Below are 25149 nucleotides of genomic sequence, written 5' to 3'. Positions count from 1 at the left end.
TTTCACGTGTTAAATTTCCTTGAAACATTATCTCATTTGCAGTTGAGTCATCTAAATCATCAAAACTGTCAGATAATTTCCACATGCTCACATCTTCTGGCATACTGAACCTCTCGAGTCGTACTGCAATCTAAGATCTAGAGGACGCCGAGAAGGGTCGAATTCGCTGCATATCAATAGCTAGACGGAAGTTCATCTTGCTCTTATTTCCGCGATCCAGGTCGTTTACTATTCCTGTGTTCCAAATACTGACAGCACGGGTTCAATCAGATTTTCTACATCCAGCGAACCCAGATGAGAAATAAGTAAGGAACATGAACTATGGGGAGATGGCGGAGGTGGAGGCGGGATTACTGATCGAGTGCTGAATGTCAACTATACAGGGCTGCTTCAAACGACATTAAACCAACTCTATGCTATCATATGATGTTCTACACAAAATACCTAAGCTTTGGAGGTCTTGATTGATAGCATCTTGCTATTTGTGCGCAAATTTAAAGAAATTCAATGTCACGGGGCTACAGTCAAAATTGTATTGATATTGTTCCTCACCCATATAAGCAGCCCATTTACTTCGTTGATTTAAGACAAATTCATCTTTTCAACTGCCGACAAACTCACCAAGTTAACCCAAGCTTGTTCCAGTGTGATCCGGCTTCCAATCTTAACCACATCCCTATATCAAATCCCTAGCATCAGACGCCCATTTCACTCCATCCCCAAATACAAAATCTCGACAAACCCTAATAAATCTTCGACTTTTCCCCGATCCCCCCACTAGCCCCGAACTCCCTTAGTTCACGACTAGCAAACGCCAAACCAAACTCAAAATAACTATAAAAGCTCACTAGATCATCTTCAGTTGCTTTAAAATCAGCACACATGTTACGGTACCGGATATTCTTCAGATTAAGCTGCCCTTACGAACTCCAGCGTCTTGATCTTTCCTTATGAATTCATTCTTGCACTGCTGTATTGTTGGATATACACACCGTACTCCAAATAAGAGACTAAAGACCTTGGGAATTGCATGACCAATTTCTTTGCTACCCTGGAAATTCTGTAAAGTTTTGTTGCATATCTGTCATACCATGGTAATTAGGGAATTTCCATTGGAAATTGAGAGATTACCGTGGAAAAATGCGATATGCAACAAAAATCACGTTTCTCCTCTGCTACCCCTAAGACGGCTACTTCCTAATCAAACAATGTACCAGTCCAGATCGACATACCTCTCCTATCACATGTTACAAATCACAAAGCAATTGAAATAGTACACAAAATGCAGTGGTTAAACGTGCTTGAAATTATCATTCACGCGAGAGTAAAACCTCTCCACAAATATAGCTAGCTAAATAAGGGGGATCTTGGTATCAAGTCAAAAACTTGCATCACACACGCTCGACGCTACGTAGGTAAATCGCAACCTCTCTCAATGCTGTTCTCAACGCACAAACCGATTCAACTGACAAACATCTGAGATCCATTCCCTGATCATCCAGATAAGTGTCACTAAAGGTCAAAAGATACTCTACATACACACTTTTACGGCCATCGATGACACTCATTCCTTGTAACCTTTGATACCCATCCATCCCTGATATCATTTACCACTTTGATGATTTAAGCGATTATCCTCTTACCCACACATGTGCAAACTATTGTCGTCTGAATGCACCTTGTGGAGGAGGTGGCCCACGACCGTCAAAAGGAAATGACGGCATGCCCTCCGCTGAGAAAGGACTCATAGCTGGTGGAAGAAAACCCGGCGGTGGGCCGTTGAAGTAGGCCGGATTGAATGGCATATTTCGAGGACCCGATAGTGCCTCTGGAGGGGGAAAGTTGCTCATGTTGCCAGGCATTTGAAAGCCCGGAGGGAGAATTTGCTGAGGCATTTGCATTGGGCGTGGGACGTTTCCGCCTAGACCAGGAGGGGCCGTTGGTCGGAATTGTTGCGGAGGAGGCGGGTGTTGAGCGGAAGGTTGTCCTGGCCAGCCTTGCTGCTGCAATTGCTCGAGACCTGGAGGTGGTCGTGTAAGAATGTGTGTAGGTTGAGGCCGAGGATTATCATGTTGTGGAGGAGGTCCACCCCGATAAATGGGTTCATCAAAAAATCCAGGTGGGCGACGCTGTGGATTTCCACGTTCGCGCTGAGCTTGTAAGTCCTGTTCTCTCTCCAATTGTTGTTGATGTTGGAGTTGACGGCTAGGTTGCTGTCTGGGTGGATGGCCAAGGATGATCTGCTCTGTTCTTTGAGGCTCTGGAGCTGCTTGTGCTTCTCTCATGAGGCTCATAAGAAATGCAGTCTGTTCAGACCGAGGCTGTTCACCTCTGAAAGAAGACTGACTGATAGCATGCTGACGCTGGTTGACCAAATGATTCAACATTTCTTCTGGACGTACAGTTGGTTGACTACCTGCTTGTTCACGTTGAGCGCTAAGATCATGTAGATTGTGGGGATATAGATGAGCAGCCGGTCTCATTTCATCATGACGGTCTGGAAGACGCTGCTGCGAAGAATCGCGGCCCTCAAAAGGCGTACTTGGTTGGGTATCTTGTGCGGGAGGTTTCGATTGCATCATAGGATTAGCAGGAGGAGTTCCACTGGATTGTAGCATTGCAAGTATCATTGGCATTGCTTCTTTATCCGCCGGGGATTGAATATTGTTGGTCAAACCGTCAAGTCTATGGGCCGCTAGCTGTGGTATAGCTGTTTGTGGTTCCGCTTTATGCGAGGTCTCATCTTGAGTGAAGAATTTGTTAAACCTGGAGGTTTTCCCACCTGGTGCAGCGGAAACGGCAGATTTCGTCATGTTTTCTGTATTCAGATCAAACTGTGATGCGAGTCCATTGTCATTCTTTGGCTGAGCCCACAAACGGAAAAATTCATCTCCATTAAAGCCAGTATCAAGTGGCGCAAGAGAGATAGGCTTTTGTGTGCCAGAGATAGAAGAATGTTCGTCAATTCTTGACTGCGTGGCTTCTTCCGCCACTGTATTACCTTTGGCGGTTGGTTTATCTTTGGAATGCATTGCATCTTTCCATTTTTGCATATCCTCTGCTGTAAATTTGCGCTCATTATTGCCAGTAGATGCGTGCGATTTTTGAAAGTCATCTTGTGGAGCAACTTGAATACTTTCGTCTTCCGCCCACGCTGGAACATCACCATTATGGTCGTCATGAACTCTGTTCCTGTCTGCCCAGCGCCGGTCACCTCTGTCCTTGTCCCCGCGATTATCGAACTCTTTTTCTCGCCAACTTTTATTTCGATTCTCAAACCTATCTGCATTCGTATTTCGCTCTCGGGGTGTTGGTGGCCCATCGTTGTTCTCTCGGAACCAAGTAGGTTCTGTTCTTCCCCGGCCATTTCCAGTTCTGCGATTATTGTCTTGTTCATGATTCTTTTCCTTGTCTCGGGAGAAATTCTCAAACCCTCTAGGTCTTTCCTTTGGATCGCGCTCTTCTCGATCCTTGAATCGCTTTTCATCTCGGTGCCTCTCTCCACCCATGCGCCCAGTAAACCGCTCAGCTCCTTCAGTACCAAAACTCTTTCGAGGTTTCACCTCCATCCAGCCCTCCTGGTCGACACCATCACCAGGCTTCGGTCGCAGCATATCACGCCGGGGACGATCATCACTGTCATCGATTTTTGTACGATAGCTGAGTTTGCTTTGCGACTCGGTTTCGCGAAGGGCGGGTCGATCAGGAGAATCGATACCTTTGCCTGCGTTACGAGCAGGATTGGCGGATGAGAATGTAGTTCTCGTAGGCACAAGTTGAATCGTCTCGGGGTCTATCTGCATGTCAGTACGAGAGAACAAGTAATGACTGGAGGAAGTGTGATCATTGGCAGACATACTTGCATTGTTTCGTGGTCGTCGATTTGTGTGTTCTAGGAGTGGATTTGCATCACGATCTCTAGTTCTATCAGGTATCCTGGCAGAGGTATTCCGATTCGGATCAGGTGTTTGTCTGGAAATAGTTAATACGAGGTAATATGCCTGAAGCTTCTTGCAACAAACCCCATCCATTCTGCAGAAGATAGAAGACCAGGAGGTTTTACAACCAATGGTGAGTCTCGTAGAAACAACAATTCGTCTCTGGTATACCGACGAGCTTCACCCGTTTCGGGAGCCATTATGGTACGTTGCTGTGGTCGTCTTGAGAAGTATTATAAGCTTAAATTATATGCGGATGGAGAATTTATCGTTGGGTGAATTAACAATGTTTAGTCCAGATGACCTTGTAAATTTTGTTAGCTGTAGGTGTGTGTGTTTGTTTTGTGTTGTAGTTGAAAGACTGTAGATTATAAGTATGAGCAAAGACGTTCTTGTAGCCGAGCTCAGCGCAGCTACCGGAGTAGGCGCAAAGCTCTACGCTTTAGACTGTTGTAATTTTGTAGGATGTGAGACGGACTTTGAATTCGTCGTGATTGTTTGTTTGGTACGGCGAGGAGGGGTTTTGAGGTGAGGGTTTTCGAATAAAGGATTTAGGGTCTCTAGATGAGTGTGCGCAATATATTTGACTGATTTCTTGTATAAATCTCTGGTCTTTTTTTGGGAGGCAATATAGCTTTATGTTATTTTATTTTGACTGTTTTAAAGTTGAGGTTCAAGGTCGTTCGTTTGCTCGTTGCCGTCGTTAGAAGTGTTGATGCCACAAAGGCAGGTTCCGTTTGTCTTAGCGATCTTCAGCCTCGGTGGGGCTCAGCTTTTGAATGTCGATGATACAAATTTCGTCCATTCGAGCGTTCAAGGGTACAAGCATTATGGTCGTGTGGTATAGATTGTGGTGTTATTCATTATTAATAATGTATTGTACCTAGGTAGTTAAAACAGTGTTCATACATTTGTTACATAGCACTGTAGAAATGGAGAGTGTCTTGGAAAGAGGTTAGATTCAATATTTAGGGTATCTTCAATCACAATTATCCTTACTATGTACCTAATAGCTACCAGCTATCCTATCTGTGTTACCTTGTGACTATTCAGTCGTTGGCGCCTTCTCCCCCTTCTTCCACCCTTCAATTCTCTGCTTGTCACTTGAATCTATGATCCTTTGCATTAACACCTTTAAAGGCGTACCGCCACCTAAAGCAACTTGTACCTCCAACCATGTAATGCTACTGAATCTTGTAATCAACGTGGTGCTTCCTCCTTCAATTGTGGTTGCACGAAACAACAGCTTCAATATTTTCTCTTGTAGTCCTTGTGCAAGATACGGGTTATTATATAACGTGAATAACTTCTCGAAAACTCGGCGTTTTCGGAATATGCCCATATCTGTTGGTGTTTGAAGACCAGCAAGCATAAGATCCAAAAGCCAGGAGACTTCTGAGTGATGGTGATCGTCGAGACTTGGCGACTCGTCTATAACCTTATACATCAAAGGTATCTTGTCAATCTGCCATGTTGGGCCCTGAGAAAGGAACTTGTTGATTTTAGGATAAAGACAGTGGAGCGGGTCGCATAGTACAGCCACAGAATGCGATGCGAACGACGATATGATGGTGGGAAGCGGTTCTGCGTTGATAACCTTCTTCGATGTCTCCACTAACTCACAAAGAAGAAGCCAAATTTGTTCCTTTTCCTCGAACGAAGATTCTTTGAGTTTGGCTCCAATCTTCGATATATTGGTCAATGCCTCCTTGCGAACACTGAAATGTTCCGAAGATAACAGCATAATCAGTGCTGCAGCATAACCGCCTTCGATGACTTCCTCTATATCCTTTGTCGCCCACTTCACCAATGCATTATGGTCCTCCTCGGGCAGTTCCTTCAGCATTGTAGCATTTACCTCGTCTATTTCCGCTGCCGAGATTTCACCCTTGGCAATTGCAGAATTGGGCTCCCCAGTGGCTCGTTGCGATGGTTGTGGGATTTCAATTTCATCAACAAGTTTTCGAGATTTATCTAGAATCTTTCGGGCTGACGATTCCTCTGGTGTTTCGTCGACCATGGCTTTGGTGATCAATTTAATGACCTTTTTATCCTCGCCAATCTTTATGGAAGCTGCCAGGAAACGAGCAATGAACTCAGCAACATCTTTGAGAATATTTGTTCCAGACTTGACAAGAAATGGCCATTGTTCAGCGACAGCAAGTATCAGCAAACTTACAGTAGACTGCTCTTTCTCGGCGTCGCGGGACTTCGAAGTTAGTTCTTCGAGCGAAAATATGTACTTCACTGGCTTCGAAGCACATCTCGAAACACAGTCATCGAGAAATTCATGAATCTGTCTTTCGTTAGGTGTACCCTGAATTTCCTTAAGTCTCGCTATGAACGTGTCAAGCGCTGAGATTGTAGTCTCAGTCTGGAAAATTTGATTTTCTTGGACAACTGAGTTCAGAACGGATCTCAGCTTGAGCAAGGGCACACCGGCAGGTGCTTCCGCTGACAATTTTAGCATGGCCACGAAAGGAGAAGCTGAAAGCCCCTCTGCTTTGACGAACCATCGCATCCCGGGTGAGAAATGAGAGAATTGAAACAGATTCTCCAGTTCCATAATTCGGAATGCGCGATCCTCTTTGGAACCCCCGGTGCTATCGATAGCTTGTAGAGCGTTCGTGAGAGTTTCCGATACGTCAAACTTAGCGTCCAATGCAACCCGTGGAACGACTTCATAATACAAAACTAATAATTTAGTGACGGCCTCTCGTTGCATCAATTCTGTATCTGATAACTTTCGGAGTGTACTAATGACATCCTTGATCGAAGGAACACGTTGACAAAATTCATCTGTCAATCTCTCAGCAGCTTGAGTCCATATCGAAGAGGAGGCAACGGCTGCTTCTTCATACATTTTCAATATTTCCCGCATTTTGTTGAATGCAACGGAAAGAATACGTATTGCAAAAAAGGAAATGAGATTATGTTGCTGATTTAGACAACGTGTAAAAACTTTTTGCGTTAAAGGTTGAGGCAATATACTTTCCAGCACAATAGAACAGGGTGGAGGTAGTCTCGCATACCTCTCCTGGTGTCCAAGATATTGAGGGATGGGAAGTTGTAGGGTGGAGAATACGAAAGCTGAATATCCAACCCACGTCGCGGTAAGCTTAGGATCTAATGAAAAAGATTTTTTGGTGAAGAAATAGCTTGCGACAAGCTCTGGGGCAGATTCGAGAATAGACAATAATAGCTCGCTTTGTTTCAAGCTCGACCAAGGACGAAGATTTTGGATGAACTCAGATAATACGGTATTGCGGACTGGAACCTTTTCTGTAAAGCGCTCCATCCATTCAATACTGTCTAACCCGAGGTCAATATGTCCGGCTTTTGTATCAACTTCGAAGCCTTCATCGGCATCAATTCCTCTGGGATAAAATCCATTTTGACGATTCAGGACTCCTAGGTTTGGCGACGTGCACGCGAGCATAAGAAAATCATGAGCAATCTCGTCAACTGCCTTTTTCCCTCTGCTAATTTCTTCATCTTCCTGATCATATGCATACAGCGCTGCTATCCGGCCGAGAGAGATTGCATTTACAACTTTCGATTTGGCATCTCTGGGTAGAGTATCATCCTGCATAACACCGGATTTCAAAGTCTCGAGGATATCGCGTATCACAAACGGAGGGTCGTCTCTGATATCTCTCGTTAAGCCCATAACAACATCCCTTTGATTCAGCAGTTCTCGTTTCGATTCTGTGGGAAGGAACTTTATGATAGAAAGGAGGAATCGAATCGCATTGGTCCGCACAGAAGGCTTCTTGCGATCTTCAACTGCATCTCCTGTGTATTTCAAGCTAAGATTTCGCGCCAATGTCTTGAAGGTGTAGTCTCTTGATCGGAAAACCTGCTTCGCCAAAGCTCCACCATCGTATATCGATAGTTCTCGAAGTAGTCGTAGAACTGGGGAAATTACATGCTCCTTGCTCTTATTAGATGTAAGACCTCTTGCAATCAGTTCTAGTTGACGCTTCTGAAGTATCGTTCTACCTAACCTCAATCCATGTTCAGCCATCTCCAGTATATTGGATAAAGTCTTCAAAAGTAACGCGAGTACGGCTGGAACTGCAGAGAGAAGAGATTCATCATTAGCTTGAGATGCGAAACTCCAAGTTTGCATGAGATCGGAGAGGAAAACGGCTGATTTATCCTCATCGTCGGCAGGCTTTTGTGATTCGAGGTATTCTTTGAGGATAATGATTCGGGCCGAGTTGTCAGTGTCTGTGATAGAAAAGCTGTCCAGAAACGCTTTCAAAGACTGTATGCCTGTATTGGGTCAGTTAAACATAAATACGAGATATCGAGGCATTTTGTACCATGTTTTGAACGACCAGAGTCTTGGTCAAATGCTAGAGTCTGCTTGAGTTGCCTCGCAGACTGTATATCGACAGAGGTGTAAGTTGTCTTGGTGACATTAGATATTCTTTGGCGCTTCTGATATGCTTGGCCTCCATCTTCAACGACCTCAGAAGATCGTTTGCTCATTCTCAACGATTGTATGCTGGCTACTAAAAAATGGGAAACTCAATTGTCGATTGCATCCATCGTCCGTGGTCTGGACAATGTTTTTCGTTCCCAAAAATAATTTTCTTGACATCCTTATCGAAATTTTGATAGTCGGCATGCTTAATCACCGAGACTTTAAAGTTGTGGCGCAAACCTGGGACGAGCGTGGCTTGCTCGCTTGCAATCCAATGCATTTCATCCAATCCATCCATCCATGCACCATGCCACAGATAAATCTACACCCTAACTTTATTTACCTACTGACCTCGCTCTTCCTGGGAACCTTTACCTAGTACCTGGTAGCTTCGACTTCGATGCTATCGTAAATTCGAGCTCTAACCACACAACCATGATCTACAAATAATATCAATCTCGCAATTGGCTTGATCAAAGCCAAAATTAGCTAATGTCTTCAAATGTCGACACTTCTTCCACTGACCCCGCGACGCGGTATCCAACGAGTCTCTCACCTCCGCCAGGTGAGTAATGGTAGCTCTGAAAATGGGGCCGCATCCGCAAGCAGACCAGTCACTTCGTGCTCAAGTACAGGAACTGTTCAGCACGATCCGATACCTCTAAAGCTTCCCGTTGAGAGGCGATGCAACCTATGGACGCATGATGAAACGTTCTCGAAAGATGAAGTTGTTTTAAACCTAGACCTATTTCCAGATGTCAAGGCTGGGGAGCTTATGGCTATCGTAGCCCTCAAAACAGACTCGGGGTTTCGCGATTTTCAGGACAAGTCGGCTTTAAATAGAACAGATGTTGATAGTGGAACGGCTTCTGGGCAGTTTGGAAGCTACATTTGGACTCAATCTGGCCATGACCATCGTGGGAAAGGCTCTAAGCATGATACGGGCTTTGGTAAACGCTATCTGTTTCTCGCAAAAGATATGCCAAATGATTTGAAGCTGAAGCAATCCGCATTGGAGGTTTCTCTTGCTAAGCCCATCGCCGATGTATTTAATTTGAAGCATCGGTCCAATGTGATTCTTTGCACAGTATGTTCTACCGATATATTCCTTCTTAAATATGCTGCTAATTACAATGTCCTACAGACTGATACAGCCACCAGCTCTGCATCCCACGTTGAGATGTCGTTCAAAGATGAATACCTTGCTCGATCAGACATGTGGAGATTAACTGTGGCCGAAATGGTCAACAAGGCTGTCTATAAAGGGCAAAAGATTTTGTTTATGGGCACAATCAAGGCACAAGTTACTGCTGTTTACATTGGTGGCCGAAAGGTGCAGTCCGCATTCTTTTCGACGAATACCAAACCAGTCTTCCGGAGCGAGTCAGCGCGCTACGTGCTTTTTATTCAGATGTCGAGGGAGATGTGGGATTTTGACTCGGAAGGTTCAGGAGAAATAATGTTCAACAAAGTGGTAAATGGCTTTTTACCAGCATTGTTTAAGAAGTGGGTGCAGCTTAAAGTGAAGCATTTAGTCAGCATAGTGTTATTTACAAGAGTCGAATACGATACTGGGTTGGCTTCAGAATTAGCAAGATCATCACACGATACCGCATACCACACGGGTGTACAAACTGATGGTAGTAAAAAGCCATACAAAGATTTTTATCGAGTTGTTGTTAGTGAGATGGCCAGTGGAGAGTGGACAACGATTCTATATCAGTTGAAGCGCGAGTTTAAATTTTTTCGCAAAGATATCTCCATGCATCGAATCGAGTTAGTCACGGCTTTGGGGGCGCCGTCCTCAGCCACAAGTAAAGGCACTCTTGGGACCCGCATCGAGGCGGAGCCCTCGCTTGCTATGCATGGGAACGTTCTCGAAGCAATAGATCTTGCTTCGACCCAGTTTGCGCATGATTATATCGATCGGGACCTTGTTAGAACTGGGATATCTATTGTTGTTGTAACTCCATGTGCTGGGCTTTTTGAAGTAGACTACGAGACTCTCCGTAAAACCACGGAGAGCCTCATCGGTAACGGCATTGGAATTGACCTTGTTTGTCTCCCGAAAATGCCACTGCACTCTGTACCACTGTTTCGATACCGAAACCCACGATATGCTCCATTTCAAGAAGCATTGCATTTCAAAGCTCTTCGTAGCGAGGATAGCACTCCGCGTCAAACAGCTCCCATATTTGGAAGCTATTCATCCTTGAACGGCTCGCTTTCTCCACCCAAGATTCGTGATAGAAGTTTTCAAAATTCCTCTTCCAATAGTGGACAGGACCCTAGTGAGTGGAACTATGCAATACCGCACTGGATCGATGTATCTTTTTGGACTGGGGCGTCCCAAGATCTGCTTTCTACATATCCTCTGGCCGATTCGAAGCTGTTCAAGAAACGAGTAGCCGAGTCCTCTAGCGATTTCGCGATACGATGTAAAATGTATGAAATGGAAATGGCTAGTGTCATGGAGAATGCGATGACCGAGATTGCCGTTCCGCCACTGCAACTAGACATTGCCTTTCCCCAAATGTTAATCCAGGAATCTCGTGAAACTGCGTGTACGAAAAAGCATTCTTATACCTGGGAACGCGCGAAGTTGCAGTCTAGCCTTTCAGAATTTGTTAATGGGCCATCAAAACCTTTACTTGATCGACATGCCACACAAGTTGAGAAGCAATTTGTGAAGGCACTTGATATATACGACGTCAACCACTCTGAAACCCTGGAAAATTTCATCGGCCCGCGACAAAAAAGCCTAAAGTCGCCCTTTAAACCAGGAAGTGAGGAAACAGCGAGAAAGGTTCTTGCAAACGATTCTAAAGTTTTTGGCACCTCTTTCACTGATGATAGTCCAACCTCAAGAAGCATGAATTTGCTCACTGGGGTGAAGCTCGACAGAGACAAGCAAAGCTTACATAGGAATGATCCGGTATTGCCGCGTAAAGGCAGTGTAAGTAGCACCATGACTGCAGCCAAAGTTCCAGCTCCACGACCTACGAAATTGAACCGCCAAATAAGTCTAGGCAAGTACGGTTTTGGCATCGCCGCGCCTAAGGGTGTCGCAGCTGAATTACACACCGAAAATGCTAGTGCAGCGAAACCAGTTTCTGCTTCGTCGAAAGAATTTGATCCAAAGAAGAAGAACACTTTCACCATGGCGAATCATTTACTTAGCGCTCCAGTGAGCCAAGATCGTCCACCGTCATCAAACAGTGATAAGTCAAGGATGAAGTCCGACAGCAGTTCCATTGAAAGCAAGCGAAGAAGCGAGCCGGACGTTGAGAGGAGTCCTTCGATACGCCCTATGACCATCAAAAGCGCACTTCAGTCTTTAGATTCGACAAACCAGTTCAAATCTAAATCTGTCTTGAGCTCCTTCTACGACGGGATCAAGGGCACCGAAGATGAGCATATGAATGTGCAGCTGCTCAGAACTAATGATAGTCAAAAGGTGTATAACTCAAAACTTCTCGCAGAAGCGGTCCCAGAACTACCAGCTACTTTATCTCCTACTACTGCTTTATCGCCATGGCTAAGTGTGCTGAATCCATCCAATCCAACAGAGAATGACGCAATGGGGAAAACGGTGTACAGAAGATGGCAACATGTCTTCCCTAAGCCAGTGCTCACTAGAACAATGAAATGGAAATCTCTCTGTTCTCCCGCATCTGTGCCATTAACCACCGAATCGTTTCCTACAAAGTTTCAACTTGAAACCGAATATCAGCAGAAGCCATACAATATTTCACAAAATTCCGAGGATGAAATTAGCGAAGATTCAAGTAATAGGGAAGACTTTTTGAGGGAGTTGATTAGCTTGCGACTTTCCCAAGGGTTTCAGATTGTCATCGGTCCTGGGGTAGCCGAGGCATTTGGACAAAAGTCTCTGAAGATCGCGAATGTTTTTGACCGTGATCGTATTGCTGAGGATGGAGCCAGTGTATTCATGTCCATGGGAAACATAATTCATCAGTTATCGTGCGTGAATGGTACCGAAATCGAAGTCAATATGTTCGTCCGAAAACCAACAGCTCTGACTACACCTAGCCAAGGAACGTTAAGCCCGTCTGGGTACTATCCGGCCATCCGAACTACTTTGAGCGAAACCTATGAATCGCGCAAAATGACGTTGGGTCGATCAAAGGATGAATATAACTGGAATTACGTAGACTCCTTCATTGCGGGCTTTGAGGACGACATGAACGAGCACCTCCGATTCTGGCGTGCAAGGTTTGTGCTGATTCCTGTGGTACGCCCAACTCAGTCTCGACGAGACCGCATGAGAGGTGAGGATAACGAAGAAGAAGTCCGACTAGAAGGTATCAGGAAGCTCACTCAAATGTGGCAAAGCCACAGATACGTTCCACCATCAGAGCGGCGTTTCCATAGTCTTGCCTCCAGGAAAATAAAAGATTCAAATCCACTTGACATTGTGTATAAGACGGAGGATCCATCCGTTGTTGTCAGCGCAGAACTCGAGACTTTACCCCTTGTGGAGACAAGTGAAAGTACAACTAGACGTGGGCACTTACTTGACACTGATCGTTTTCGAAAATCCAAACTTGATGTTGCCGCCTTGGCAGAAGCTATCCAAGCACCTGTGGAGAAGGGCGGTGTCCGTATGCAGAATCGCAGATGGCATTTTCGATTGCATTATAATTGTTTTATCGGTTCCGATATGACGACATGGTTACTTGAAAATTTTGAGGACATTGAAGATCGTGATCAGGCAGTTGAATTGGGCAACTTTCTTATGGTTGACGAGACACAGAGGTTGAAAGAGAGGGAAGTTGGTAAAGATGCAGGCATATTTGTCCATGTCGAAAAACGTCATCCTTTCAGAGATGGGCAGTATTTCTACCAAGTTACTGGAGAATTTGCCAAACAGAGACCGGATAGTCGCAGTGGTTGGTTCGGCTCTCGACGCCGTGAAAACTCTGTGCCTTCGACTCCAATGTCAGATGCCATGCCCAAAGACTCTCCTCGACCAGATAGAGCAAGATCTAGCTCTACGCAAGATGATAGTTCACATGAGTCGGGTGTGCCAACTCCAACCACATGTGGTGGCAAAAGGCCTAAGGTATCTCTGAGTAAAGTTATGAAGTATGATGTTGACCATCGAAAACGCTCTTATCGACCCGAACTCATCAACCTTCACTATGATCGTCTTCATAATCCTGACAACTGTTACCACATCCGAATCGATTGGCTCAATGTCACCGCTAAGCTGATCGAGGATGCCATACATACGTGGGCAACAACAGCAGAACAACATGGCCTACGATTAGTCGAAGCACCAATTGGCGAGGCATGTTCCATCGCTTCTGTTCATCCATTCAGGAGTCCCTACTTGATCGAATTGGCTTTGCAGCCTCCAGATCAACAGCCCCGAACATACTTTGACGTCAATTCCTTTACTCCGCAAGCACAAACTACACAATCTAATCGACATTATTATCAAAAAGCAATCATGAAGAAGTTCAATTTTGTTCTTGATATTGAAGCTGCGAAGAATTTTCCAAGCAATATTGATGTGTCATTCTCATGGGGTCGACCGGATTATACCTATACACAGTATATTCATAGATCTGGAGTATTACTTGCACAAATTACAGATGAAGGCAATTTCCTCCTATTAGCGAACCGACTGTACAATAATAGGACAACATCTGCCAGAGATACAGAAAAATACATGAAAGTGGATCATGCTAGCGTCAATCGCATGGGACCCAGTCCAATTGCAAACAATCCAGGAATCGCTGCAAATACATCCAGCCCCTTTCAATCACCAATCCTGCGTGCGGCTCATGCCCCTTCTCCTCTTCTTCGTGCGACCCACCCCCTCTCCCCTTCATTACGAGCGACAGCTGATGTACTAGGCGCTTCCCTTCCCAATTCAAAATTAGCTATCACCGGTGGAATCAGTCCTGACACCATCAAAGCCGAGCTCGAAGAATTCTGTCACAATAGCTGGAAACTAGAACTCTTCTACAAAGAAGTTTTTGAAAAAGTCACACCACCACATGCGACGCCACCAACGCTCAGAAGTGCATTCCCGGCTATGCTTCTCGACTCGAATATTCCGACATTGGGGTTACCGCCAGGGATCTTGACAAGAGATGGAAGGGATAGTAGTCCGACACCAATGAGATTGGAGCGGGTGCCGGGAGTTGGGAGTAGCATACCTGTACTTGGGAGGAGACCGAGTGTACAGATGAGTATTGCGACTAGTGCAAGTGACTTGTCCAGGCAGGAAAGTCCAAGGGGAAGTATAGCTGAAGGTTAGCCTTCTCAAAAGTTAATAGCTAGAAAGCACAAAAATCAACTAGACATCATGGGAGCTGGTTTCTTGAACATGACTTGATCGGAGCATATGCATGCTTTTGATTTTGTAGGATATCGAAGAGAGTTGGCGTTCTACTTTATTTATTTGTGGGATCTCGGGATGTGTATGCAAATATTATGAATTGGAACACCAAGTTCGAAAGCAACGCCTGTGCATATGGCAATATGGAACGATCACGATTTGAGACTTTCATCAAATACAATCATTGTTTCTTCTCTGTTACACTACCTTGAGTCTGATAAAGACTGTGATATCGAAACATTTAGGGTCATCTGATAGCTATAATGCAAAGGTGACCCCCGAGTATGGATGTTCTTAAAGATGTTGTTCTTTTATTGTCTGTGGGTTTCAACCTGGCGAGTACCTCCGGGGCCATCCTTCGCGTAAGCTCTGTAGATTCGAAGCTCTCGAAACCTCCCTTCCACAAGCTGTTTTCTTGTATAGCTTGGCAACCCGGGCATAATCAATTCAGACGTCAAGGAAATTTCAGTTCCTGCTACCGTCCCGGAAAATTTCCCTCGTTCACTTCACAACTAGAGACAGTCGAGGTTCTTATCGACCTCTCTTTGCTTTCTGCAAACCAATCAATCAAGCTTCTGTTGCTCTGTGTCTGAAAGGGTGCATTCTATACATATAGCGGTATGCACTACAGAATGGTGAGCGTCAGAATCATGTCAAAACTATTCAGATGTTAAGCCGACGTCTATTATCTTTCCAAGGAGAAAAACAAGGGTATAAAGTTCAACGCTTGTCAAGACTCGAAATCGCTGACCATTGTTCATTAATACGCTACATGCATTTCTTTCCATTCATTCATCGAGATTATGAACCGAAGCATTCGCCCTTTTCAAGATGGCTTTCTTCATTTCTTCCATGCCATTCGCTGTTCAATAATTCGTCGGTGTATCATGGAAGACTTATCTACGATGAGTGTCATCGACTTTGTATTGTTATCTTATTCGATCATTCGCTGTTGGAGGATTTTCATAGGTTCGTTCTATTTTTGCTTCATGTTCATAGAAACTGGACCTGAGCATTGCCATTTGAAGACCAATTCATATCTAAGAGCATTCAAGTCATGTCAATGATACCGTCTACTTTGATTTCTGGATTTTTTTACAAGATGTTAAAGAATGTATTTGTCTATCGTTATAACAATGTGTGATATCTCGCATCCTTTTATGTTCATCCACTTTTAATGTCTACAATCTACCTAAGTATTTAAACCCACCTCAATCTCTGTTCTTATCTCTCAACTCTATAATGCAGGCAATATTGCACAAAATGCTGGATAATAAATACGCCATATACACATCAGATTCACGAGGAACTGCGCGCCCCCCTCATTTAAATTTCGTTTTGGTTCAGTCAACTATCTGTATTTATCATTAAGCTATGGCTACTATCTACTTAGAAGACTAATTTGAAGTACACTACTGGTATAGAAAAGAATGACAATCCACTTCCATGCTCTGGTGCAATTCACCCGCTCGACTTGCAATGAGTATACCCACAACATCAACGCTCAATTAAATTATATCAAAGAATGTCCCCATTAACTGTATCCTCTTTACATCTCCAAGGTAGCATTTCCCGCCGCTGTTGTAGCAGAACCCTTATTTGCCACTCCACCAGCTCCTACAGTGGGCCCAACGCCCGGAAGTGTGAAGTCTGGGTAATTGGGCCATTCTCCCAATCTAGCTGGGTCACCTCCAATTCTCACCCATTGTCCTACACTTGGAGTTCCATTATCCAGCACAAAGAGCATGGCCCAGCTCGGCGGATACACATGTGCATTAGGGGGTGTTGTAATCGAACACTGCATATTTGCTGCTGTACCAGAACAGGAGAAGGCTGGAAAGAACGTTCGCTGGCCGAAAGAATTCCCATGGGTAGCTCCTACGGCCGCCATAAGAGAGATGCGAACGGTTGATGGATTACCTTTGTAGAGAGTAGCGGCTATGTTAATTGTATCACCATAGCCGAAGTCGTTGCCGTTTGAAAACGTGAAAATTGGTTGGGTAACACCGTTCAATAAGTAGGGAGGTAAAAATACCTCGACGCGATATTCCTGGACAAATCGAGTGTCTTCGGGATCACTACCTGTGACTAGCACTCTGCCATCTGGAACGAGCACGGCTTCATTGTGGTAGAGACGGTCGATAGTTGTGTTTGCCAAAGAAGACATTCGGGAATTCAGAGGCTTCGACGGATCGTAAAGGACAGCATTGTGGTTGGGTTCGGTAGCAAGGCCAAAGCCAGCAAAACCTTGCTGAGCCCCATTGAGAATGAGAAAAGTGCCATCGGGACTAAAATGCTCAATTAACAAATGAGTGGTGTGATGTGTTTGGGAAGAAAGCTTACAGGGCTACCATAGATGATACCACACGTTTTGAAGGCTATGTGTCATTGTCAATAATGTCTCTTATAGGAAAACAGGAGCCAAAGCTTACCATACGCTCAATAGTCCAATTCGCGCCAGGTACCTCAGGTTGGAGGGATACACAGTTGTCCAACGCGATTTCTGGACCTGGGGTAGAGCCTCCGCAAATCATAACTACGAGTGGATCTGTATAAGGTGCACTTTGTGGCATCAAAACAGCAGTGCCTTCCATGGGATATGTCCTTCCACCCAAGAAGTTATTCACCGCAGCAGGAATATTCGGTAGTACTCTTTGAGTTTGCAGAGTAACCTCGTCTAGAATTCTCGCCTCATTGTAGTATGCAATGAAGATACCTCCAGATGGAAGAACCGCAAGATATGGATACAAGTTGTACGGATCCGTACGAGCCAGATAGTCGCAATAGAGCACATCTCCTCCAGGAGGGCGAGGAATAATTTCCAAGGAAGGAACGGCCGCGCCATTGGAGCCCACTTTGCCACCTACCACGAGGATGCTTCCATTGGCCATGATCATTGCTGAGGGATACCATCGACCCGTTTGCAGACCAATCTCTTGATAATTCTCTTCCCAATCATTCTTGCTTGGTACTCCAGGTGCCCCATCTGGAGTATAAAAACGTACACCTAGAGTTGAGGGAAGTGCCCAACCCCCGATGTTTATCTGACGCCCTAGACGATCGGGGAGAATAATACTAGCAGAACAAAAGACATCTGTCTTTACATGCATGGGCCTCCATGCTGCTGTATAGTTACTGATCTGGGTAAGGTCAAGTTCATAAGCACCAGTGCTGTTGTTCGCGGGCGACGTTCCGAACTTTTCCAGGAAAGAAATCTTTCCGTTGATTCCAACAGCGGATGTTAATGGAATGATTGGCCCTGTAAACTCATCAGTCAAGCAGTCCGATGATCTTAGTGTTATAGCCTACCTCCAATGAGGAACTCATATTTTCCGGCAGAATTTCCGCTCTCAAAAGTCCAGCTGTTGAGTGGGGTTCCTGTCCAAGTGTAATAGGTAATCAAGGACGGCCCACCACAATATGTATCACGATTACCGGTGCAAAGCATGACACATTGCGAGTCATCAACGATCGCAGCCTTGTGGTTGATAACATCCTGTACGTCACCGCAGACTGTGAATGAAGTCAACACAAAGTCTCATCTGGAACTTTACAACAAATAAAAACAAAACTAGATGCCTGGCAAATAAGATCCCAAGGATCACGCAGAATTCAAGTAGCTCTTAGGCGCATCAAGCCATAAAAAGAACTAGGAGCATAAACGGAAACTCACAGCATTGATTCGAATATTCCATACCCCCAGCACCATATCCAAATTCAGAACACAAGCTAAGACAGTTTGTGGCTGTGTTGTTATTTGTAAGTGCGATTTGGTAAGGGAACACTCTATTCACAGCATCGTCTCTGCATGGTGGTCAGCTCTAATCTTTTGTGTCACAATACTAGCACGTCAAATGCGACGAACAACTTGAAATTGAAGGTTGCACCTACGTGAGACACCCCTTATATTTCCAATTGCCCGGTAAACTCGTATTCTGTATTACGGGTAGTTGTCGCACGATCAAACTTGTTTGATTAGAATAAATGCTCATACGATCGCCTATTGAAGTCAGGAGTTAGCATTATTTACATTTGCTTTGGGAAAAGAACAGAGATTGTATTTTAAAATGAAGGTACAGGTGTGTAGGCACTGGGAAAAGCAATGCTACGGATGGGGAACAGAATTGAGGGCAAGACCGCAAATACTAACCTCCACCACACATTTGATTTGCATTTCCGCCGCACGGAGTATTGCACTGAGAATCTGAGGATGCCAAGGCTCCCAGATTAATAATTGCAGAGTCGCAATAACATTGTGTATAGTATTCCATTCCAGCTATACTATATCCTGCTGTGATACAGTTTTGTATGCAAGATTCCACAGTCATATTGGCATCGTTAGGCAGATTGTCGGCGAGGATACTACCACGACCAAGGGCTCGGTCAACCCAGCATCCTTTGTAGGTCCATCCTTTTGGAAGATCTGTGATCGTGGCCGAAGGGACAGTGGCACTAATTGTCGTGGGTGTTGGTGTAGGCGGTAAACTCGTTGCGGTGTAATTGTATACGTTCATCCGCCCGGACCTAGAAGATAATCAGTAATTGCTTCTCGCGAAATCCCTCGGAGAAAAGGATTAATGTTCAACAACGACATTAGAAACAATGCTTACCCTCCGCAAAACTGTGTCAAGTTCCCTCCGCATGCCATATTACAACCCGTTGCTGGAGCGCCATAGTTTTCAATCTCGTGGTCACAATAACACTCACTGCCATACTCGACGCCCGAGAGTCTGTAACCTCCGAGAATGCAGGCGGAAAGACATGCATCGACGCTCATGGATGTCCCGGCAATGGAATATATCTGCGTGGTGAGGGTACGTGCATTCACGCTATCATTGTAGCACCCAAGAGGTACCCACCCAGACGGTGCTCCTGTAAAAGTAGGAACGGGAATAGAGCTTGTCGTGAGAGTAGGGAGCGAGACTATAGCATTGTTCAAATCGTAGAGACTCAATCTGGCGGAACCACCACATATTTCCGAAGAATTACCATTGCAAGGCATATTACAACCGGTCTCGCCATCAGAAGCTAGGCCCCCGCCATTGAATATGTTATTCGCGCAATCTTATGTTTGTCAAATTAAAGCTACAAGCTTGACTAGGGCTTCCCACTTACAACATTCTCCTGAGTATTCAGCTCCAGCAAGTACGTAACCAAGGGTTTGACATGTCGATTGGCAGATTTGAATTGTCAAAGCTGCCTCTCCTCCTGGAGTTGCTACATTAGTAGTGAGCGTGCGAGCCCCCACGTTGTCGCTAACGATGCTAAATCAGTAAAATTTTGTAGAAGGGTTTTCAAGGGCGAGTATACGGAGAATGAAGATAGCAAAAGCAATGTTCAGTCAGGGTACCCGGCTACCAGCTTTCTGCATTGCAATATGCCAGTCATCTAAGGTATATTGATGGGAGGGTATAGAATGCAAGCCATCGATTGCGCTATTCTTGATGGGCCCCTTGTACCCTCAATCGGAGCCTCTTTCTTCAAAGGATGGAACTTTCAGCGAGAAAGAAGGGTGTGCTTGGCAATGTAACAATGTAAATATATACCTATAGCAGCCCACATATGACCATGTATCTGCCCTTGGTAGGACAGAATGACTCCCTGAATGCGCTTCGGAACAAGTAAACTATCGAACAAAAGCTAATTAGCAGATGGAATACAAGGTGGCAATCACAAAAGCTATCATTAACATACCGTCAAGGATAGACTTAGCGCTGCAAAGGCAAGCCGAAGAAAAGAAAGAGCCATGATTGCAATTGCTAGCAATCACCGTTCAAATGCACGTTGGGAAAAGACTGTCGCTCAATGATATACACGGGAAACGGAGAAAGAAAGTGAAAAGATCTGCACTCGGAGAGAGAACTCCATCGACCTGCTTAAGCTTTACAGTCTTGGATTACAGTGACAAGAATTGACAAGAATTGCCATGACCTTCCACATGATGGACCACTGATCCTCGGATCCTTGAAGCCTGACAGGAACCAGCCTGAATGCTGCCTTTGCTCTTTACGAACAGCAGAATTGTATAGTTCTCACCTGTTAATTCGTATCATTTGCTTTCATCTGGTGCAAGGCACACCCCGTGGATTTTCCATGGCTATCTCCACATTGTCCAAAGTGGTATATGGTACCAAAAAGTTATTTCCAAACAGTACGATGATGCATGTACCGCAAAACAGGCGTTACAAATCCTTGGGTGTTTCTTTCTTTTTCGCAAATCCTTGTCTGCGGTTCGAGGATTCCTGATGACCTGGAATTTGAATCTCGTTCGGACATTTTCCACGGCTCGGTTTGGATACCGAAAGAGGCACGACATCCGCCAACGACTTGGCTAACAAATAAAGAATTGAGAGCATGACTGACTGTGCAGATACGTGAAGTATTGACAGGCTGAATAATCTGTGTAGCAAGTTTCACGGTAGCACCTACGAGGTTACGAGGTGTGACAATCATGATAGGGCTCGCCGCCATCAGAAGTGAAGTCATAGAATGGGATAGATCATCTCATTGGTAGGTGCAAAGCTTATTCATGGTCGTGTAACAATTGCATAGATACACTATTGTATATTGATGTACTGCATCAACCTGCAGCCTGAGTAAGTGGAGATGGCCAAACTATTGAGTGAGATGATGTGCTGGCGATACAATGGTCTGAAATCGAGGGCAATCTGCATGGAGAACCATGTAGGTATATTAGAGTTTGACCAGCACGAAAATATTTGATACCAGCCTATACAATCTCGGAGCAGAGAACGTTGTTGGTTACCCGATATTGTATTTCAGGAGTTGTTTTGGTCCAAAAAAACGTTCAATTAAGCTTAATGTGGCGGAGGTGGCTAGGAAGCTAGGAACATTGTTAGCTGGAGACCCCTTATGAAGAATCCCTTGCAAAGTTGATGGATGACCCACCCTTTCTCAATATACCATCCCAATCATGCATAACCGAAAAAGGAAACTCAATTTGATAGGCCTTCGCGAATAGAAGAGTTGCGATATCGAATCTAGACTCGAGCAATACACTTGAAGCCCAATCCTACTCACGATAAACGAACCAGAGTATGCATGTAACGTAGTTTCTGGATGGAGCAGTGAACTAGAAAGCCATCGGAGACAATGTCATGTTTACCTGATTACGACACCGAGTCAATGATACTCAACAATGTGTATCTATCTACTATGTTGCAGGAGAATATGACCATTTCCGAGTCATTGGCAAGAGATAAAGAAACGACGATACCAAAATTCTCTTCCGATGTGTAAAATTAGAAAACCCAAGATGTTTATTGATCGGCCCGGGATTCATGATACGTTCAAGGGTAGGGTTGCATTTACCCGGACACCACATGTAAACCAGACACGACCAAATTAATCCTTGAAAATTCGAGAACAGCATCTTTTTGTATCCCTAGTCTTCGTGTATGCACTTCTTATCAGTGACCTTCCAACAGTTGTGAAAGTGTAGATGAGTGTGTAAGATTGTATATTTTATTATCGGTTAAGAGGCTTTAGTTACCGATTACTTCTCCAATTTTCCCACGTGTATCATCCCGAAATTTGTTCCATGCAATATCAAAACCAAATTAAGCACCTGTCTTATCTATCTCACTTCTCCTATCTTGCTTACTTGAAGTATACTATCTCTTTCGATTTCGTTCTCAGCTCGGGCTTCCGCAAGCACCCTGCGAATACATTTTGACACTTTTGACTGTCATTCCTCTGTCTTCGGGCGGCCCCCACGTTGAGCCCCACTGACTTGAAGCGTTCCAGAACTCTGCTGGGGCCGTCAGACTAGCATCTCCCCACGGTTTGTTGCCAACCTTATCACTATCACCAACGTTAGTTTTCATTGTACCTGAAAGCCGCTCGCGATTTGACAACTCACGGGAAGTATCCATTGGTCCCGCCCACTGCCACACTATCTTAATGTGAGCAAAGTTATCATCCTCTCATTTTATGCTCAAGGTAATCTTACTTCAGAATAAGATAGAAGGCCTGGTCAAATGGAGTGGCTGGATTCCCCGTTTGACTCCATGGATCATGTAATGCCGAGTTATTCACAATTGTCTTACCGAATTCTCCTCTGTTCCACATACTGTTGTATCCCTTACTGAAAGAGAGGTAGAATACTTGCTACACCAAAATTAGTTCTTGACAGGCTACAAGGCTAGAATGATAAGATTCGTGGAGATCATACCAAGAGACGACTGTTGATATAGGTGAAGATATAGTCTTCACTCCATTCAAGGCCGTATGTATAATAGCTTTCACTATAATCGGTTCGTCGGATATTGTGTTTTCCATCTGTCTTCCAGAAGGCATCTACTTGAGGGATTGGGCCCCAATGCTTTGATTGTGGTCAGCTTAAGTCTAGGTTCAAACTAGATGGATCATACCAAAGCAGAGATAATGCTGTCTCGACCTCCATCGTATGTAGCCCCATCATTACCTTTGCTTTCAGCGAGATCTATCTCACCACTAGCAGGCCACGGTCCGTAAACAGAATCTTCTGGCATCATCCTATTCAAAGTAAGCAACTTCCAATTCAAAGGAGGATGAAAACTCACCATATCGCTGGCCATAACCAATCACCCTTTGGCATCTTTGCAATGACTTCAATTTTGCCATATTTGATAGTTTTCTTCCCCTTGGTCGACAGCCTTGCGCTTCGAACCGGATTTATAATGGTACCGGCGGTAATATTGCTGTACATAGAACAAGACAATCCCGCATCATCAGATGTACAAACGCCATCAGGCCTGTTGTCGGTAGTCAAGTTTAATGTATACCCGTTTAAAATCTGAGCAGGTGTAATATTTGTTGAATTGACTGTCAATGTTGGGACGATATGAAGCCCCTCAGCATCAGTATAAGCGTTTTGAGGATCGTTGGTGGTCCATTCAAAGGATCCAGTGCTAGTTTTATCAGCTGACAGGTCTTTTAAAGTAATTCAGTGATTTGAACTGACCCAAAGCCGCCCCGTTGAATCTCATAACTCCATATACTAGGGTCTATGTTGTGAAAATCATCTTCAAACATAAGACAGTATGAGTTGTTTGGAACTGATGTAAATCCAGTGTAGCACATGATGCCTCCAAGCCCAAAGCCAATGATAATACTTGTCCAGAAAATTATTGAATCCCAAGTTCGTCCAGACCATTTCTTGCGTTTTCCCTCTGTGGCAATCTTTTCTAGCCATGGCTTTTCGTAGCTTTCTTATAGTCAGTATCTGTTGCTTTGGTATGAAGGTCAAAACTTACTCGCCAATAAGCCTAGCGCTTTTAAATCGGCGCTGTCTTGGAGGTACAATATCTAAACCATCTTCAACGGTCAGCAATTAATTCAACATCAAGAGTGCGATTTACATACCTGAGATTGAAGAAGCTTCACCTGGCGATGACAATCGGTTACTTGGTGTACTTGTATGGGATGATTCGTGATCTGGTGTTTCTGATTGAGAGAGAAGTTGAGGTGTTCCAGGGGCAGAAACTCGGTGGGTTTGAGGATCTTGTGCAGTGAGGGATGTACTGTATGTTGACATCTTGAGGATTCTCTACTCTCTGCAATTTTGAAAGACTGGGACAAGTCGCTGGATAACTTATCAAAATATCACAATCTCGATTTGGACGGTTGACTTTTTCTATTCACCCACGCACTTGCCCGAAATTCCCTACGAAAAATATATGGTATGGTCGAAAATATTTCCAAGATAAGAGAAATCTCCGATAAATAAGCTAAAATAAATCGATCCATTTCAGCAATGGTATTGTCGAATACCGCATGGGCGGCAGAGTACCTTGTATCTGCATCAATCCCTGAGGGTATGGACGTTTTCTGCCAGCCTCACAAGAAAAAATGAGAGGAGTAAGCGAAATGATGCCCTAGTAAATCTGCATGCGCTGGTAATCTATTCGTAGGAGAAAAAACAGGCCGGAACTGACCATTGCGTAATGGTACGTGCACCCTTACCAAAACAATGTGTAGACTCTGTAGAGAGCAGTGGTCAATTCCGGCCTGTTTTTTCTCCTACGGATAGGTAATGTCGCCGATAGTGGGAGGATACGCGATATCGAGAACATCAAAATTGATCATGATAACAGAGTTACAGACAGGAATGTTCAGCTATGTTCAATCAAGTAGCATAGCGTCTGTCGGTATCCAGTGGCTGTGAACCATTTCCAACTAGTGCTTGAAGGACTCAGAGGCTTCTAAAACGAAAGCTAAAGGCGGATGTAACCTCAAAATCTCAAAGGCGTCAATCCACGATAATGATTGAATTGCCCGAGCCGCTAGGCCTGAAAACAGATGATGCGATGTCTTATATGGGATGATGGCACTGTTACACTTTGCTTTGCAAGAATGCATGTGAATATCGATAGTGAATACGAGAGTCCAGGAACCTGCAGATA

At 44.5% G+C, this 25149-nt stretch overlaps 5 protein-coding genes across 5 annotated transcripts; 1 reads left to right on the top strand and 4 right to left on the bottom strand.

Annotated features, from left to right (window-relative positions):
• Window positions 1-1658: 1658 nt before the first annotated feature.
• EAE98_008395 (uncharacterized protein) lies at window positions 1659-4138 on the bottom strand (the record flags this gene model as incomplete). Its single annotated transcript, XM_038956018.1, has 3 exons — window positions 1659-3793; window positions 3860-3972; window positions 4023-4138. 3 exons carry the CDS (start codon window positions 4136-4138, stop codon window positions 1659-1661), a joined length of 2364 nt encoding a protein of 787 aa, XP_038807477.1.
• An 845-nt stretch (window positions 4139-4983) lies between these two features.
• EAE98_008394 (uncharacterized protein) lies at window positions 4984-8435 on the bottom strand (the record flags this gene model as incomplete). Its single annotated transcript, XM_038956017.1, has 2 exons — window positions 4984-8216; window positions 8267-8435. The coding sequence occupies 2 exons, from the start codon at window positions 8433-8435 to the stop codon at window positions 4984-4986; spliced, it is 3402 nt and encodes a 1133-aa protein (XP_038807476.1).
• A 437-nt stretch (window positions 8436-8872) lies between these two features.
• EAE98_008393 (uncharacterized protein) lies at window positions 8873-14662 on the top strand (the record flags this gene model as incomplete). The annotated part of the gene is made up of 2 exons (XM_038956016.1): window positions 8873-9457; window positions 9515-14662. The coding sequence occupies 2 exons, from the start codon at window positions 8873-8875 to the stop codon at window positions 14660-14662; spliced, it is 5733 nt and encodes a 1910-aa protein (XP_038807475.1).
• A 1630-nt stretch (window positions 14663-16292) lies between these two features.
• EAE98_008392 (uncharacterized protein) lies at window positions 16293-20491 on the bottom strand (the record flags this gene model as incomplete). The annotated part of the gene is made up of 11 exons (XM_038956015.1): window positions 16293-17031; window positions 17087-17121; window positions 17176-18002; window positions 18053-18256; window positions 18417-18547; window positions 18635-18743; window positions 18894-19267; window positions 19354-19807; window positions 19859-19998; window positions 20290-20369; window positions 20438-20491. The coding sequence occupies 11 exons, from the start codon at window positions 20489-20491 to the stop codon at window positions 16293-16295; spliced, it is 3147 nt and encodes a 1048-aa protein (XP_038807474.1).
• A 1713-nt stretch (window positions 20492-22204) lies between these two features.
• On the bottom strand, window positions 22205-24724 carry EAE98_008391 (uncharacterized protein). Its single transcript, XM_038956014.1, has 9 exons — window positions 24110-24724; window positions 24001-24061; window positions 23709-23951; window positions 23308-23655; window positions 23137-23260; window positions 22938-23087; window positions 22716-22873; window positions 22626-22658; window positions 22205-22567 (listed from the first exon to the last, which is right to left on the bottom strand). The coding sequence occupies exons 1-9, from the start codon at window positions 24279-24281 to the stop codon at window positions 22399-22401; spliced, it is 1458 nt and encodes a 485-aa protein (XP_038807473.1). The 5' UTR covers window positions 24282-24724; the 3' UTR covers window positions 22205-22398.
• Between the last annotated feature and the right edge of the window lie 425 nt (window positions 24725-25149).

Source organism: Botrytis deweyae (assembly GCF_014898535.1).
Source record: "Botrytis deweyae strain B1 chromosome Unknown BDEW_022, whole genome shotgun sequence".
Classification (NCBI taxonomy): Eukaryota; Fungi; Ascomycota; class Leotiomycetes; order Helotiales; family Sclerotiniaceae; genus Botrytis; species Botrytis deweyae.
The sequence above is the reverse complement of the archived record's forward strand: the minus strand, read 5'-3'. Positions and strand labels throughout refer to the sequence as shown.